At 29.9% G+C, this 16,537-nt stretch overlaps 1 protein-coding gene across 1 annotated transcript in view; it reads right to left on the bottom strand.

Moving 5' to 3' along the window:
- The window catches only part of LOC106465351 (obscurin-like), a 128,553-nt gene that overhangs the window by 17,535 nt on the left and 94,481 nt on the right, over window positions 1–16,537 (bottom strand). Inside the window, exons 60-74 of the mRNA XM_022393222.1 lie at window positions 15,875–16,031; window positions 14,680–14,961; window positions 12,045–12,150; window positions 11,692–11,892; window positions 10,887–11,025; window positions 9,485–9,657; window positions 9,056–9,082; window positions 7,976–8,128; window positions 6,780–6,825; window positions 6,161–6,241; window positions 4,888–5,108; window positions 3,275–3,419; window positions 1,942–2,104; window positions 668–819; window positions 176–308 (exon numbers count right to left, since the gene is read on the bottom strand). Of these exons, the coding sequence (XP_022248930.1) occupies window positions 176–308; window positions 668–819; window positions 1,942–2,104; window positions 3,275–3,419; window positions 4,888–5,108; window positions 6,161–6,241; window positions 6,780–6,825; window positions 7,976–8,128; window positions 9,056–9,082; window positions 9,485–9,657; window positions 10,887–11,025; window positions 11,692–11,892; window positions 12,045–12,150; window positions 14,680–14,961; window positions 15,875–16,031 (2,179 nt within the window). The remainder of the gene's footprint in view (window positions 1–175; window positions 309–667; window positions 820–1,941; window positions 2,105–3,274; window positions 3,420–4,887; window positions 5,109–6,160; window positions 6,242–6,779; window positions 6,826–7,975; window positions 8,129–9,055; window positions 9,083–9,484; window positions 9,658–10,886; window positions 11,026–11,691; window positions 11,893–12,044; window positions 12,151–14,679; window positions 14,962–15,874; window positions 16,032–16,537) is intronic.

The following is a 16,537-nucleotide window of genomic DNA, read 5'->3' as shown; positions in this document are numbered from 1 at the left end:
CATTATTACTAATCCTTAGCTACAAGAAAGTTACTATTCATCTGTTTTACATAAGGGTTCTTTACACACTGAGTTCTGAAATAACCAATATTTTATCAACAGATGTTTCTGCTACTAGCAAAGACCAAAATAATTATTTTTTACATAATATGATGTTTTTTTAGCTAACACTCACCTCCCATTTTTAGCCTAGCCCGGCAGATGGTAGCACCATGTTTGTTTTGAGCAATACATTTGTACACACCAGCATCATAACTTTTGCCTGGCTTTAAATGAAGTTCACATCGACCATCAAGACTCACTTTAGACTAGACATGATGAACAGGAAGTAAAAATAAAAAAATTATAGCTTAAAAAAGAATAATACCAAAAAACATGAAAAACATATTATAACTTTTAAAAAACAACTTAGTAAAAGAAAATATTTAGTATGACCTCAAACATTAATCTTTATATATATTTTGAACTGGTCAATTCTGTAAAAAATTTCAACTTACATTTGAAAAAATGAATTAAATTTGAGTGTAGTCAGGCTATATATATAAAACCTGACTACACTCAAAGCAAATGTCCTATATTTCTGTAAACTTGTCAATAACATAAATCAAACCAAGCATGTGTAACAATCCTGAATGCTTTCAGAGAACAAAGCTCTCTCTTTATGTACCTCAAATCGATTGGTTACCACAAGAAATCCATCATTCCTAAACCATGAGTAGGTTGGAGCTGGATTTCCCACAGCATAACAGCTGAACACTACATCCTCTTCGTCTCGAATCACAGCATCTTTAATCTTTTCACGGAAAAAAGGTGGTTTTCCTGAAGAAGGAAAAGGGGGCAAGAAACACAATTCAAAGAGCTGCTCATGGGTTAAAAAAAAAGATACAATGATGTGAACAGGAATTTTGTGTTTTTTGGTCATCTTAAAATCAGCATTGCTTCATTAACAGCCTAAATTTTAAACAGCTTCAAGTTGTGCACTCTGATCAGTTTACAGTAAGGTTTGACTTGATAAATTTCACACATTGACACTTATTCTGTCATAACAAAGAAACCTGAAATACACAACATCTGATACTTATTCTGTCATAACAAAGAAACCTGAAATACACAACATCTGACACTTATTCTGTCATAACAAAGAAACCTGATATACACAACATCTGACATATACTGAAAGAACCTGACTAAATTATATTATTTTCCGTGACACTAAGCTATGAATTAGATCAGAGTTTAAAAGATTACACTAAATTATTAAACAAGTCAGAGTTGTTGAAATAAGTTATGAATCTCTCTATTAGAACTTGATATAAATGTAATAGTCCTTTTAAAAGTTCATGGTTGATTGTACTTGGATGTGCCTTTACATATTTGTGATTACTAGCTAGTCTATTGTTTATAATAGTGATATTTTGGCATAGTGTGTTGCATTTTGTTATTCAGTATTACTCTATTTTAAAAAAACTGTTATTGTTTCATACTGTTAGCGAGTCACACAAGCTTAATATGGTATGTTCCATAACTAATATTAGCTTAATACGTAAACTTAGTATTCCACCATATAGGTTTTTCTCGTAGTGACTATAAAGCACGTTCACATGATCAATATGTTTGATATTAGCTTAGTTTAGAAGTTCAGCCCACTGTTTGAACTTATGAGTAATTGTGGAAATTATTGCCACTTTTATACAGTTTGTATGTCTGCCATACAAACCCTCAAGTTTTACTATTTCATGAAGTCTGTAACTTTTATATCAACTGAAGAAAAGCTAGATTTTATGCACCAACATCATCATTTAGTTAGACTGCACAAACAAATTCATTTGAGAAAACCACTAATAAATTTAACTTTTTAAACTGCTTTAATCATTAAGTTCACTAAATTTATAATACCAAAATTCACAATCACAACTCGTAAGCTAGACTTTTGTTACTAACCCACTAGATCTTCTTTTCTATCCTTTGATTTTGTACTATCTGTATGTAGGTATGTAGGTCCTGATTCTTGTGAGAGCCGTAAAGCTCTGCCTCTTTTCCTCTTCTCATCATCCATTTCTTCATCCCAAAGGCGTGTGAATCGACGTCTTTCGTGTACTGAAACCTTAGAGAATTCACAACTTATACACATATGTTAATAAATGCCTTAAAACTGCAAAGAAAAAAAGAGCAATACTTCATTGTATATAGTTATTAACAAAATGACCTATTTATATTAGAAAAATCTAAATAGTAATTATTGTTCGACAAACAGAAAACACATCAAACATTTACTTTAAACAACATGCTATAATACTGAAACTTATTAACATTGTGCCTGTAAGAAAACTGATTATATTCACAAAACTTCAAACATTACCAAGTTCTACTGGTATTACTTTTACAATAAAGTATACCTTTTTATGTGGTAAAATATATTTTTCAGATCATCAAAAATGTAAGTTTTTGGAAGATGAATATTTGATATTCATGTGTAAAGTTTTTTATATCTTAAAGACATGTTTAATTAGCATTATTCAGATAATAAATTTACAGAAAATATATTTTAACACATAAAAAAAGGGTTTATAGATTTGTATGAGTTTCCCAGAAACTGATAACCACCAAACAAAAATAACACATTATCCATTTTTAATGTAAAAAAAATCTATTATGGATTAGAATATTTAAAACAATTGGGTGTACTTAGAAAAATTGTGTTAGTTTTTCTTTTATGCTGACTATATAAAACCAATTATAAACTGTACATATACTTGTATAGATTAAAGTGCATGACTTTATTTCATATCTACGTTTTATGTAGCTACAACTATTATCAACGTATCGATGTGCACAACTATTTCATGTCCTCCTTTTAAGCAGATAAACCCATTATCAACATGTCAATGTGTACAAATTAAAGTGCATGAATTTTATTTCTTATCTCTATTTTATGGAGCTAAGCCTCATATCAGCATGTCAATTACCATATTTTTCTTTTACAGGAAAAACTTATCTTTACACTACCATCATTCCTATTTAAGATGAACAAATCAAAGTCAAATTACATGCATCTCTTATAAAATACAAAAAAAACAGTTACTTGACGTTTCTTTTAAAGAAGTTAAAGCATTGACAGTTTTAATAGTGCTTTATTTAAAACGTTATGCAAGTAGTTTCATAATCCCTGTAAGTTTCTGTTATGAAGAACTGAATACAAACACCATTAAAAAAACTTTTTAAACAGCTACTTGTTTGTTAATTATTTATATTAATACTATACGGTGTGTCTTACCTCACTATTTCCCCAGTGTTTCTCTTTTAAATGACCGGCTAGTGTTGAACTACGGTTTGCACCCACCTTCAAGTAGCGTCTTACTCGAACTGGGAAGTCAACATCACGATGCTGTAAAAGGTACGAGTCTGGCCCACTTTCATATCTGAATGAAATTTTGAAAATAAATATATATTATAATACGTCAATCAAACACTTCAATGATAATTCTGTAGTTCTAATTAAATTTAATAGGTATTCAAAGAAGAGAGCTATTCAAATGAGAGTTTCATAGCTCCTTTATAATAAAGAGTTTCCAAGCATGTTACTTAGTTTCATTTCAAATTTCATACAGAAATCAATAACAAAGGCTCAAAGACAGAATTACTCTACAATTCATAAATCATCACGTTCATGTCAAATCTTAAACTAATCACTAACTGTAACCCATTTCAAAAGTGGCATTAGACAAACTGATAAAAACAAAGGTGTAACATGATTACTACCCATTTAAGATAGCAACTGAAGTAGTTGAAAAAGACAAAATGTAATTAGAATAAGCTTTACATAAGAGCTTCCTCCTGCCATTTTGCCTCTGCATCTAGCTATTTTCATGTTTATACCTACCATTTTTTTTACAAACATTCAAAATTGAATTTAGATCTTTCATCCTTTACAGTTTGTTGAGAATTGGGTAACTTTTTCTATTTTACACATACATAATTTTCCATGCATGAAATGTGTCTGTTATCCTGTACTATTTGACTGTGAATAAGCTCCATGTTTTTCAATTGCCCTGAATGAATTAGGTAGACTCTTGAATCTGGTCTGTTTAACCATTTAACCCTAAAGAGCTCTTTGTAACTCAGATTATTTAATACTATGGAAGCACAAGATAGACTGTAGAAGTACTGAATATTCAATAAATAATGCTTGGGATCAAACCCTGATAAATGTTAAGCCTGATCCTGTTCAACAAAAGTTGTACTTTGTTTTAGGATCACAGTAAGTAGAATATTATCTCAGTGTCCATTAACATGTATACTTGTAGTAACTATTCTGCTTCTTTTTTTCTTTTTTTTTACATGTTATAACATTTATTAAGAGTTCTTTTTATAAATAAAACTATAATGTCATTTCAATAAACACATTTTGAGTACATCATTTTCACTGACTCTCAACTGTGGGTTTTATTACTTACACAACTTTTATTTTCCAGTTTTCAATATAACATTGTTGACAAGAAAAATGTAAGATTCTGAAATTAAGTGAAAACTTGATTTTTAATGAAAGTATATCTAGCCCTATTTTTTTAAATAAAGGCCTAGTGATTAATACCAACTAAAAAAATATTTTTATTCAATCAGAAGATTGAAAATTATGTTCTGAAAGGAAATTGTTAAACATATTTGAGAAAAACAAGTAAAAAAACCTCCTAGATTCCATCAAGTTCATTTCTACTGAATTGCTAAAAATCAGTTTCTTATATTGGGGATTGCTCCTACAACCCCCAATAGAGAAGAACCCTCAGATTCTACTTCTACTTTCTTTTTAATCCCTGACCTTTTTTTTTACAACTTTGTGAGAGCCCTGTTTAGTGATAGCAAATTTTATTTGTGAAAAGAAAGTTGTACCGGCTCTCAGATCGCACATCAATAGGTTCTCTCGTGATCCTCTGTTGAAAGGTAACATCATCAAACTCAGATGGCTTTACTCTGGATCGCTGAAGGTGGCGCTCAGGGCTACTAGGAGGTGTATATGTTTCATCAGGTGGGTAAATCATTCGACTAGGATGAGTATAACAAGACTCGAGAGGTCGCCTTCTATAAAATCGTCTGCAGGATGCATTAGCATACTAAGAAAAAAAGCAAATATTAAATTAAATAACAAACACATCCACCTGCAGTATGATAAAAACATCAACAAAGTGAAAACTTTATGTTATGATTGAACAGTTATAATTGTTGACATTGAATAAGTGACAGACTTTAACTGGTGGATTTAGTGGACAAAACATCAAACTCAAAAATGTTGTTGTATTGACAGGGTTGTCACAGATCGCCAGGACAAAATTCAAATACTTTTTTCAAAATGAAAAAACCTGTAGACTTAAGCAAAGATTGTTTAAAAGGTAACTAGGCCTTTCCTTCTTATTGTGTGCCTTCACAGCAGTCATTGCAACTAGGCCTTTCCTTCTTATTGTGTGCCTTCACAGCAGTCATTGCAACATATTTAGTTTTAAATACATCTTTTTTTACATTTATTTTGAAGTCAAAATTAAACATAATGTTTGCAGAGCAATTTCATCAAATAGTTGTTTATATAAACATTAATCACCATATTTAAACCAGAAATAAATGTTGTTTTGTGAAGCAAGCACAGAATGTCAGAACTATACATGTTTTGCAGTTCATAAAGTCCCTTACAGTATGTATTCCTATATTCTATTTCACTCAAACAAGAGTTTTATGTTTCAGTAATATACCAGAATAACTATTAACCTTATAAATCATTGTCTAAACCAACACTTTATGTCAGTACACCTAACAACTATGGCAACAGAGACTTCAAATAATTTTCAGAATTGGCAGTTTGTAAACACAAGCTTTCTACTGCTTCTCCATGACAAGAGCCTTATTGCCATTATTACAGGTGTTTTCAAAGCCTGGAAATAGTTTTGGTTTTACAGAATTTCAAAGGTTTATGGGACATCTGACTGAGCCTTTCTTTTAAGACATTTTTCCATTATGACAAACCAAATACTCATGACCAAAACAGCAATTTAAACAGCTGATATATATACATAATAAGCTTAAACTTTTTTTTCAAATGTTTATTAAATAGAAGTGAATATTTCTTTTTAAAGATTTTTCAAATGCACAGAGATGTGTGTAAATATTTACTTACCCAACTCTTCCACTTTTTGGCATAGTCTCTCAAACTGTCCAAAATATTTAGTTCATCTGCCTTTCCAGGAACTTCAGCAAACTAAAATAAAATATTAACAATTAAACTTTAATATTTAAGAAAATTAATCTTTATGAAAATTAAAATGTCAGTTATTGCACATTCACGAATATAAACTATTTGAGATATTAACTTCAAATTAAAATGAAACTTTAGCTAATATTGATATTTGAATGCTTTATCTAATTTCTATGGGATTTTGAGTCCTTTTTAATTCTCCATATAATAACCTAAGTTAACTTAGGTATGTGAATAATGTTATGTCATTGCATCAAAACCTTTGGTAGAAAATAAAAGAAATCTTTAACACTTTATTTAATTGTTTAATATTTCTAAAGAGGACATGGGCAGTTCAATGTAGGTTATTCATGCATGAGGTGTAATTATATATATCATACTAACCTGATAAATACAAACCTGTTTGCATCGATTCAAAACTTCATTAAGCTTTTACTTTTACTTAAAAGTACAAAGTAACAAAACTAAACCAAGTAATTATCAAGGATTACATTTGTCATGATCCAAAACTATAAACAGAATTGAATATTGTATTTCATACCTTCAACCAAGGATGTTCTAAAGCTGCTTTAACATCAAGTCTCCCTCTGTAGGAAACATAAAACAAGACAGGATCATTAATCATTTGTTTGTATTAAAGTATACATTATAATAATAATAAAACCCTGCAGTATATTAAATTATTCCACTAACTAATGACATACGAAAAGGTACTAGATTCAGGAAAATTACATATAACCCTTAAATTACTGACTTGTTTTTAATACTTTTAGTGGGGGTCTATATATTACACCATATTGGCAGTGTAAGAATCAGCCAAAACAAATTGGGTGAAAATACTTAATTTGTGTGTCAGGATACTCCACTAGTAATTAATGGTATTAACTGCAGTATTGGAAGTATTTATGTTTACATTCTTTTATGTGGCTCATACTTTATTAGGAACACTATAATCAACATAGTCATGGACCCATTAGAAATTGGGTTTTATACTTCATGAAAGTGGGTTCAAAGAGCCAATAATGTCCATATGAATCCCATTGGTAATTTTATGGTTAAGGTATCAAAGATGGTAACAAAACACAACAGTTCATCACATAAGATTATTTGGATTGTTTCTTTCTAGATTGCTACAATAAAGTACATCTACATTTTAAATTAGGATGATAATCATAGACTTACTAGTAACAGCTCCTGTTCAAATGCAGGAAAAAGTTATTAAAGTTGTTATAAATTTGATTTACAACATCTGAAAATCCAGCAGCATCGTGCAGCACCATGTAAAATTAAAATTCTATAATTATAACACTAGGAAAATCCAAAGGATAAACCCCAAAACAAGAACCCAAGAGCTGAAACACTTTCAAAAGGTAGAACTTTCTTCTTCAAGTGTTATATATTCTAAAGTAATTTCACCACGAACTTTCTGAAACTTATTTCTGTATTTAGTTACATTCTTATTATAAAAAATAAATAAGGTAGCCTTTTGTTCAATATCTGTATATAATGGTAGCTTGTTTTTCAGGAAAAGATATTGTGTTTATCAATATCAAATAATAAGGTAAGACTCACTCTTCGTCTTGATAACTATAAAATATCATTTTTAAAAGCTAACTATAAAAAAAAGCGTACAAAAGGTGTTAATGATCATGACAGCATTAGTTTAAACTAAGTTAAATGAAGGACCATTAAGACATGAGAATAAATATGAAAAAGCTAAATATGTTTGGCACTTACTCTGGCTCATAAACCAATAGCTTGGAAATAAAGTCTTTTCCTTCATCAGTAACTTCAGCAAATCCATCCAACAGAAAGCTGTATTTACCCTCTCGTACCTTATTCAATGTTTCCCTGTCATTTTCTCCCAGGAAAGGGGAGCAGCCACTCAACCTAATCACGTATGAAGTTTTAGCTTCAGTACTTATTGATGCACATAAGATTAAATGAAACATAGTTCAGTGCAATCTCTGCAGGCACTATCTTCCCAAACCATCTTTAGATAACAGTGTGTAGATTAGTTTTATGGGGATGGATTCCTATGTGCTACAATATAAATACTTCCACATAAATATAATTACTTGAAATAAATATAGAGTTTGAAATGCATCTCTTTAATACTACATAATACTCTAAAAGACACAAGGATTTGTTCAACGATGGATACAGTTTAGTCTGATTTAGAAATGAAATTATTTACTTTGCCAGCAGAAAGTAAACATTATCTGGTTTTAAAAACAGACCATGTCCTCAGTTTCCATAATATACGAGTCTGTTTGTGAAAACTTGTGCAGATTCATAAAGATCCTTGAATATTAAGACATTAAAGTTACCTGCAAAACATACTACATTGTGGTTCATAAAGACTTAAATTTAGTAGAAAAATGTGTAATTTTTTATGACTATTAGCACTATATGATAATGGGAAATGGAAAATAATGGAATTTGATAAGACATTTGTAATACTTTGTTTTGCATGTGCCTTATAAACACTGGATATTAATCTTTCACATCCTAAGATTATAAGGGAGACATACATATTATCACCAGCTACCATAGTTTAAATTATATTGCACAGAATAGTTTTAATACTATTAAGAATGTATCAAAAATATACTATATTTTAGTTAAGCTAGATCTTTTCAAATATTTCTATATATCAGCAATAAGTAACCAATCCTTATTAGTGAAAATAATTTAAATTAAAAAAAAATTTCATCATCTTTATTTCAAAATATATTCAAGCAGATACTATAAAATAATTCATATAAAACTATCAAACATACAACAAGTGGGTTATCACAAAACTATCATACTTACAACAAGTGGGTTATCACTCCTAAGCTCCTGTATAAGAATAAAAAATAATTAGGATTGCAAAAAATAAAGTAAAATCCAATTTATCTAACTTTGATGCAACTGTATGTTTAAAACTAATGCTTGTATAACATAAGTTTTTGTTATTTAAATTTAAATTTTATCTTTATGACAATGTTAAACTTTCCTTATCTCCTTCCTTCTTAGTAAAGAGCTAATCTGCAGTTTTTAAGCACTAGCTATGCTATAAAGTACTCTGTAACAATCTAAAGTAGAAATATATATGAAAATCAATACATAGCCATAATAATCAAAATCTTAATCCTGATTCAAAAACAAGTCGCTTATAATTCTGGTTGTTTGGATTCTTAACTCAAATAATGGGCCTAATGAAGGAGGTTTAAGTATTCTTATAGAGGAATTACAACTCACCACATATCTGCAGCTACAGAGACAGGTTTCTTTGCCACTATCTCAGGGGCTACAAACTCTGGGTGGCCATACTCTACATAATGGTCTCTACCTCGATGCAGATGTCTAGCCAGCCCAAAGTCTCCAATCTTGATAACATCACTGTTTACACGAGTCACTAATAACTCACCAACCTATGGGAAAAAATTAAAATTAAACATCCTTAAAATCTCTAAGAAGAGAATTCAATTGGATAATAAAACATGCACAAAAACAGACTTCAACATCAAATTTGTTAGTTATAATATTTTTAAGACATAAAGAAATACAAACTTCAACATCAAACCTGATAATTATAGTCCTATTAAGACATGAAGAAATAAAACTTCAACACCGAAGTTGTTACTTATAATTCTATTAAGACATGAAGAAATAAAACTTCAACACCAAACCTGTTGTTATAGTCCTGTAAGTACATAATAAAAACAATAGACACAAAATATGGTCCTCAAAATTCAAAAATACAATACAACTAATTGTAAAGACAGTTTTTACCAATAAAAGCTTAACTTGATACCAAATTTACCAGAAATAATAAAAAAAAGAATTAAGCAGTGGACCTATTAATAGGATCTTATGTACAAGGTCAAACTCTTTTCTACTTGATTATTTTAGCCATGGAGTTGAAGAAGACAATGTAAAAGAAAACAAACCTCATTATTTAGTCTGTTCATAATGTTAACCTCAACCAAATCACCTTATTAGCACTATGCATGATTGCAAGAAGGAAAGACAAACACACAAATTCTTAACTACGCTCTCATATAAGCACTGGATATAAAGATAACATGGCATTTTGTGGCTAAAAGACTTCATCCTGCTTTTACAGTTCAGTTGTAGTTACATAAATATATTTAGAGGTTAATTTAACACTGAAACAGTTAAATACCTAATACAAAGTACAAAAAATCCTCAACATCTTGTCGATTCATATTAGTAATATAGAAATTTAAAGACTGAAAAACATTAATTTAGCAAACAACTTTTGGTTGCATTTCTTTGTTATTCCACAACAACAATTTCAGTAAAGGAAAACTTTCTTAATTGCTCAATATTTCACCTTACAGCTACATCAGGAGTTTACTGTAAGGTAAAATATCAAGCAATAAAGTTTACTTTTAGTGGATTTGTTGTTGTAAAAAAATAAAAAAAAGTTTTTTCACAAAACACTCCAGTTTAATAGCATTCTCGAAAATCAAGAATACAAACTTTTGGTTAGAATGAACTTGGGGCACAGGATGTGCACAGATTTATCTATTTTTTCATCTAACTAAATTATCATGTAACAGCAATAAAAAAAAAATTCAATGTATAAAATTAAAAACTACTTTGAGCATTTCACATAATAGTTTAAAAAACGTACAGTAAGACCAAGATGGCCAATGTCTTTGCTGTGCATATACTCTAGGCCTTCTAACACCTGCTTAATATAAAAAGCTACTTCGCTTTCTGTCAGCACTGTCCTCTGAAGAATGTTGTTGAGCAATTCACCTCCACCACAGCTTTATCCAAAGTTAAGGGAGAATCTGATATAACAGCATTGTCTTTACCTACAAACATATACTATCTTTCTAGGTATTTTCTTTTACTCAAACTGATGTACATGTGTGCAATAAATTAAAACAAAGACTGATGTATTGATAACAATACAATATAAAAAGGGGTGTGGATTTGATTAACAAAGTCTATAATACAACATTAAGATCCTCAGACATATGACAAAACAAAAATTCCCCTGAACAAAATGAGACAAAAAATATTTTTAATGGTCTCCAATCACCCCTCATACCATCCATTTCTGCTGTTTATTCAATTGATAAACTATAATGATCATTTGAATATTTTAAAAATACGTTTTTGTATAAGTGAACATATACTGGATATTAAATACTGTATATATATATTTGATATCTAAAGACTGCTATAGCCAGAACAAAAGTAAAAAAAAAAACAAGCCATTTTGTGATTCAACGACTTTTCCATGACTATTAGTTAAATATCAGATTTATATGATCTAGTATAAAACTCCCTGCTTTTCCCTGACCTGAAAATGTTTTCCCTCTCACCATCAACAGCCTTGAACATTCTGTTTATGAGCACATGTAGCTTTATTACAACAGCCTATATACACCATTCAAACTAAAACAATAATTACTGTGAAAGGATACAGATCAGTAACAAGGGTGAGTGACGACTTGGTTTCAAAGGCATCCCACAATCGCACCAAGCGATGGTGAGACAGCTGATTCATGATGTCCATTTCAGTATTCATAAAATCTCTCAGTACTCCACTACCATGCATCATCTTTGCAGCATAGCTTTTCCCTGATGTTCTTTCCACAGCATGGTAAACAATACCTTGGGTTCCTCTGAGAAAATATACAAGATATTCTTGTGACATATTTCACAAAAACTTGCAGTTTGCTCAAAAATACTACAGAAAAGCTTATCTGTCAGAAAAACACATGTGAAAAGTTGACACAAGACTTGAACTATTTATTTCTATTTATGAGAAGCTTACCTGCCAAGCTCATCACCTATGTCGTACAAGCCTTCAAACAGATCAGTTTTTGGTTTCACTATATGAGGGTAACTGTATGTCCGGAGAGAATACTCTTTTTCAGATTCTATAGCAAACATTAAAAATGTTAATAAAATTATAATATGAGTCATGCCACCAGTAAAGTAACAGTAAAAATCAAAGCTATAAATATTCTATTATCAATAAACAATTCTTATGATTAAGCTAGAAATTAAATTTCTAGTGTAAGTCAGATACCAGTACACTATTTCCTATTCTACATCTCATGTTTTTTCTGGACTATAAGATATAAAATGTCTCTCATTTCATTCTTCCAATGCTATGTTAGTTGAACTAAACAATTTTGTTTGCATCAATACAAATCAACATGCACAATTTCTAACCAGTCTTTGGACTGGTGCTTTATAAGTTATGTTATTGTCCCAAAAATTTGTAAATATTTATGAGCTAATACACCTTCATTCTACCCTATGGCATAATTCTTTGCCATAATTGGCTGAGAGTGCATTACGAGGTAGGAAGCACATTTCAATGATGCCTTAAAAGCTGAACAACAAATCACGTCAATGTTGCCCAGTTATCAATGCAGTTTTCATCTGTGCATAAAGTCATAGCAGAACTTTGCAGACAATGTTTTGCAGCCCAGTGTAAACATGCTGCTTCATTTAGATACAACTACACCAGAATTGTTTTACAAGCCTAGCTCTTCTGTGCATATCCCAACATTTTACAAAGTAAGATTCAAAATTCAATTAAACAACTTTATTATCAATATATCAGTGTAGTTTATAATTCAAATTTTTATATTATCTAACTTTTAAGCTATTAATTTCAAAACAAAATATTTGAAAACATTCTCAGTCTTCACTTCTATGTCTCACATAATGCATCTCCATTCTGAACTCTCCTCTATACATTTATGTAACGTTAAAATTATAGTATCTACAATGCCTGACTTATCACAGACAAAATCTATAAATAATCTTAAGATCAACTTTACAGGCTTAATGTTACCTGTAGTGGGAAATAAATTAATTTTTCAACCCATGCCAGAAGTCCTACCCATCTATATTTAACTTTTAAGGCAATTTTCAAAGCCACTTGTTCTTAGTAGATTCACATGTTTATAACCAATAGAAATAGCTTATTTTAACTTTAAAGTCTTCAATGGTCCTTTTGAAATTGGCACCAACAGACATTACACTAGAGGAGGATTTCATTAAGTATGTGTTGCTGTGCAAGTTAATGCCCATACCATTTAACGTTTTATGTTTTAAAATACACGTAAGAAAAGTGAATTAATTTTTGTGTCAATAGAGACTCGTAGAAAATCATCAGTTTTAGGTAGTTATGATGAGTGCACAAGACTAAAGCTGCACGAGTAAATATGCAAGTGTACTGAAATCTGCTGATTTAATATGTCGCTCTTCAAACATTAAAAAATAAAAATGTTGTAAAAGCCAAGCAGTAAAACTAAAATGTGAAAAGGTAAATGATTGAAATTCTGAAGATAATGAAACTGAAAATATGGAGACAAATCATTCATTCAAAAAAGAAAAAGATACTTTTCATTTTATTTTATAATTTTCAAAATTCCAAGTCACTGTACATTCACAATTTTTCCAAAGTTAGCATAAGAGTAAAGAAAATAACAAATAAAATATAAACTTTCAACCTAAAAAACTTTTGATATTTATTTAGGAGGTCCTAAAGGTTAAGAAAATGAAACATGAAAATTGTAAAATAAAAATTAGTTTTATTCTTAGCGCAAAAATTATCTTGTACTCAGATTGACTCAGTAGAGGCTTTGGAAATCCACACACAAATTTTCATTGTACATACGTTATTAGAAATTCTGATATTTCTTTTCTCTACAACAGACTTGTAATGTTTACTAAAAGTATGCCAAATTTTGAGAAGATATACTTAGTAATATTCAGAGTTCTAGTATGTAAAGCATCATGATTTTAAGCATGTGACAAATGACAGACTTGTGTTTTGAGATTTAAGCAGCAGAACTTTGCAATTTACAGTTTTTTGCAGCACAATGAAAACTCGGTGATTCATTTAGGCATTCTAGACAAATTTTAGACATGTGCATACTTTATATGTTTATATATATGAATATATGACAATGGGCTGTTATATTTTGAAAATTAAACAATTTCTAAATTTTATTGATTTAATATTGATTCTCAAAATGAGATAACAATCTTTAATGAACTTCTAAATTTTAAGATTTCATTTAGGCCCAAGGATTTATGCTAGTATACTATGTGACAGTACTAATTAACCAGATTTTAGTGAAACTGAAAACAGTTATTGACAATAAAACAATTATTGACTGGTGAATTTGGGTAACAGATCATTTGTTGCCCTCATAACCAGTCAATAAGTGTTCAATGTGTCAATATATACATATATATATCAGATATTATATAAAAATGTTACTGTATCCAATTCTGCATTGTAAAAGAGTTTAGGGTATTTAATGTCTTTAATAATAAATTCATTGAAGTATAAAAATAAGGTAAATTGGTATGTCTATTCCAATATCTTTATGCAGTGTAAAAGAGCTATATTATAAAGACTTGTTGAATTACTATTGACTCACCTTCAACATTTAACATGGCCGAACTTGTGGCAGAGCCAGCAACATTAGATGCTGTCACTGAATACAAGCCAGAATCTTTCAAGATAGAATCGCATAGAGTCAAAACACACCTATCAGGTTTCTCCCAAGCGATCTTGATTCGGCTGGATTCATACAGAGGATGCCAGTCTTTGAACCATTTTATCTTTGGATAGGGAATTCCAAAAACGCGACATTCCAGTTGGCCTCCTTTACGTATCAGTACGGTTGTTTCATCTATTCGCTTAGTAAAAGTTGGCAACTCTGATAATAGAAATGAAAAAAGAATCATTACCACCTCTTAAATGTTTTCTCAGGATATAAGATTCAATATTAATTTCATTTTAAACTTTCTGGTACTTGATATTTTCTTTTAAGGTAGCATATACCCTTTAAATTTCAAAAAATATCACAATTTATTTTGAATTAATTTTGAGAAATTTCCTTACATCAGACTAATTCTTCACATGTCAAAGTCTGGACCCATTTTTAGGAGCATTCAGTCATGTTTGTAGAAGTTATCGAAACATCAGACATTTCTTTTGTATTGCTATATTTTTATAATATGAAATTTAGCCACAGAGGTAATGTTACAGAATATGCGTTTGTATCTATTTCAATACAAAAAGCATAGTATGAAAATGTTTTTTCTGATAAAAAAAAAAAGAGGCCAAAACCTATATAACACTAAGTAAAGGGTATATGCTACTTTAACTTTTTTACAAACCAATGATTTTGACATTCTAATCTTTATACTTACATGTATTTCATGCTAGCCTCCCCAGGATTTATGACAAATATTTAGTGATCTGTAGTAATATCCCTGATAATTTTTTTTTATCAAAATGCTTTCCATTTTTAAACCTAATCTACAAGTATTAATAATCTGCATCAAAGATTTATTGTTTCTGCTACCTCCTGATGTCAAAGGTGTACTTACTGAACATAATACTTCACAAGTAAATATATATAAAAAAACTAAAACAACTTTGGAAAAAATTTTACTTTAGTAACCCTGAAGTTATCTTGGTAATCTTTTATTTAGTTATAATTTATCAGGATGATAGAAACTGTCACCAACAAGTCATCATAGCTTTCGTGATGAAATAATAAACAAAATACAAACTACAACAGAACACTTATTCCAAGCTTAGAAGGGGTTTGAATTAACACAAACCTGCCAATAGAATATTGATTTTCTGGCTAGCTTCTCCATGCTCATTTACAGCATGGCAGGTGTACATCCCAACATCATTTTCTGTCATGCGAGTTATGAACAAACAAAGCTGTCCATTCCTGTCTTGAAGATAGTCATATTTCCCAGGTAATTCTATCTATATAAACCATTGTTTTTAATTACTTTATTTGCTCTTAAAAGTAATCTGGCTTACATGTATTTCGGAAATCGAAACACACGTATAATCTAATACTGACATTGATGTAACATTTATAAGAATAATACTCAGAATAGGAATTACATTATGAAATTATTAAAATTAAACATAACTGTTGATTTTAAAGCACTTTTTCTCATTTATAATGTTCACAATATAATATAAAGTCAAGTCATTTAAAGCAGATATAGTTCTCTACATAAGGTTCAAACAATCTTAAAAGATTTGTTTTTTACACTATTATACATATAAGTGTAGCCCTTACATATAAGCTACACAATATACTGAACAGATGATCTAACATGAAACCAGTTCAGTTTCAGACTGTATGCTGAGATATTGCAATTGATTTTAATTACTGACTTTGCCAATTTAAACTATGGTATATGTATTAATGCTCTTTTGTCTCTCTCTACATATATATATATATATATATATATATATAT

Source organism: Limulus polyphemus, unplaced genomic scaffold (assembly GCF_000517525.1).
Source record: "Limulus polyphemus unplaced genomic scaffold, Limulus_polyphemus-2.1.2 Scaffold1918, whole genome shotgun sequence".
NCBI classification, from domain to species: domain Eukaryota; kingdom Metazoa; phylum Arthropoda; class Merostomata; order Xiphosura; family Limulidae; genus Limulus; species Limulus polyphemus.
Note: the sequence above shows the minus strand (reverse complement) of the source record. Positions and strands in the feature narration are given on the sequence as shown.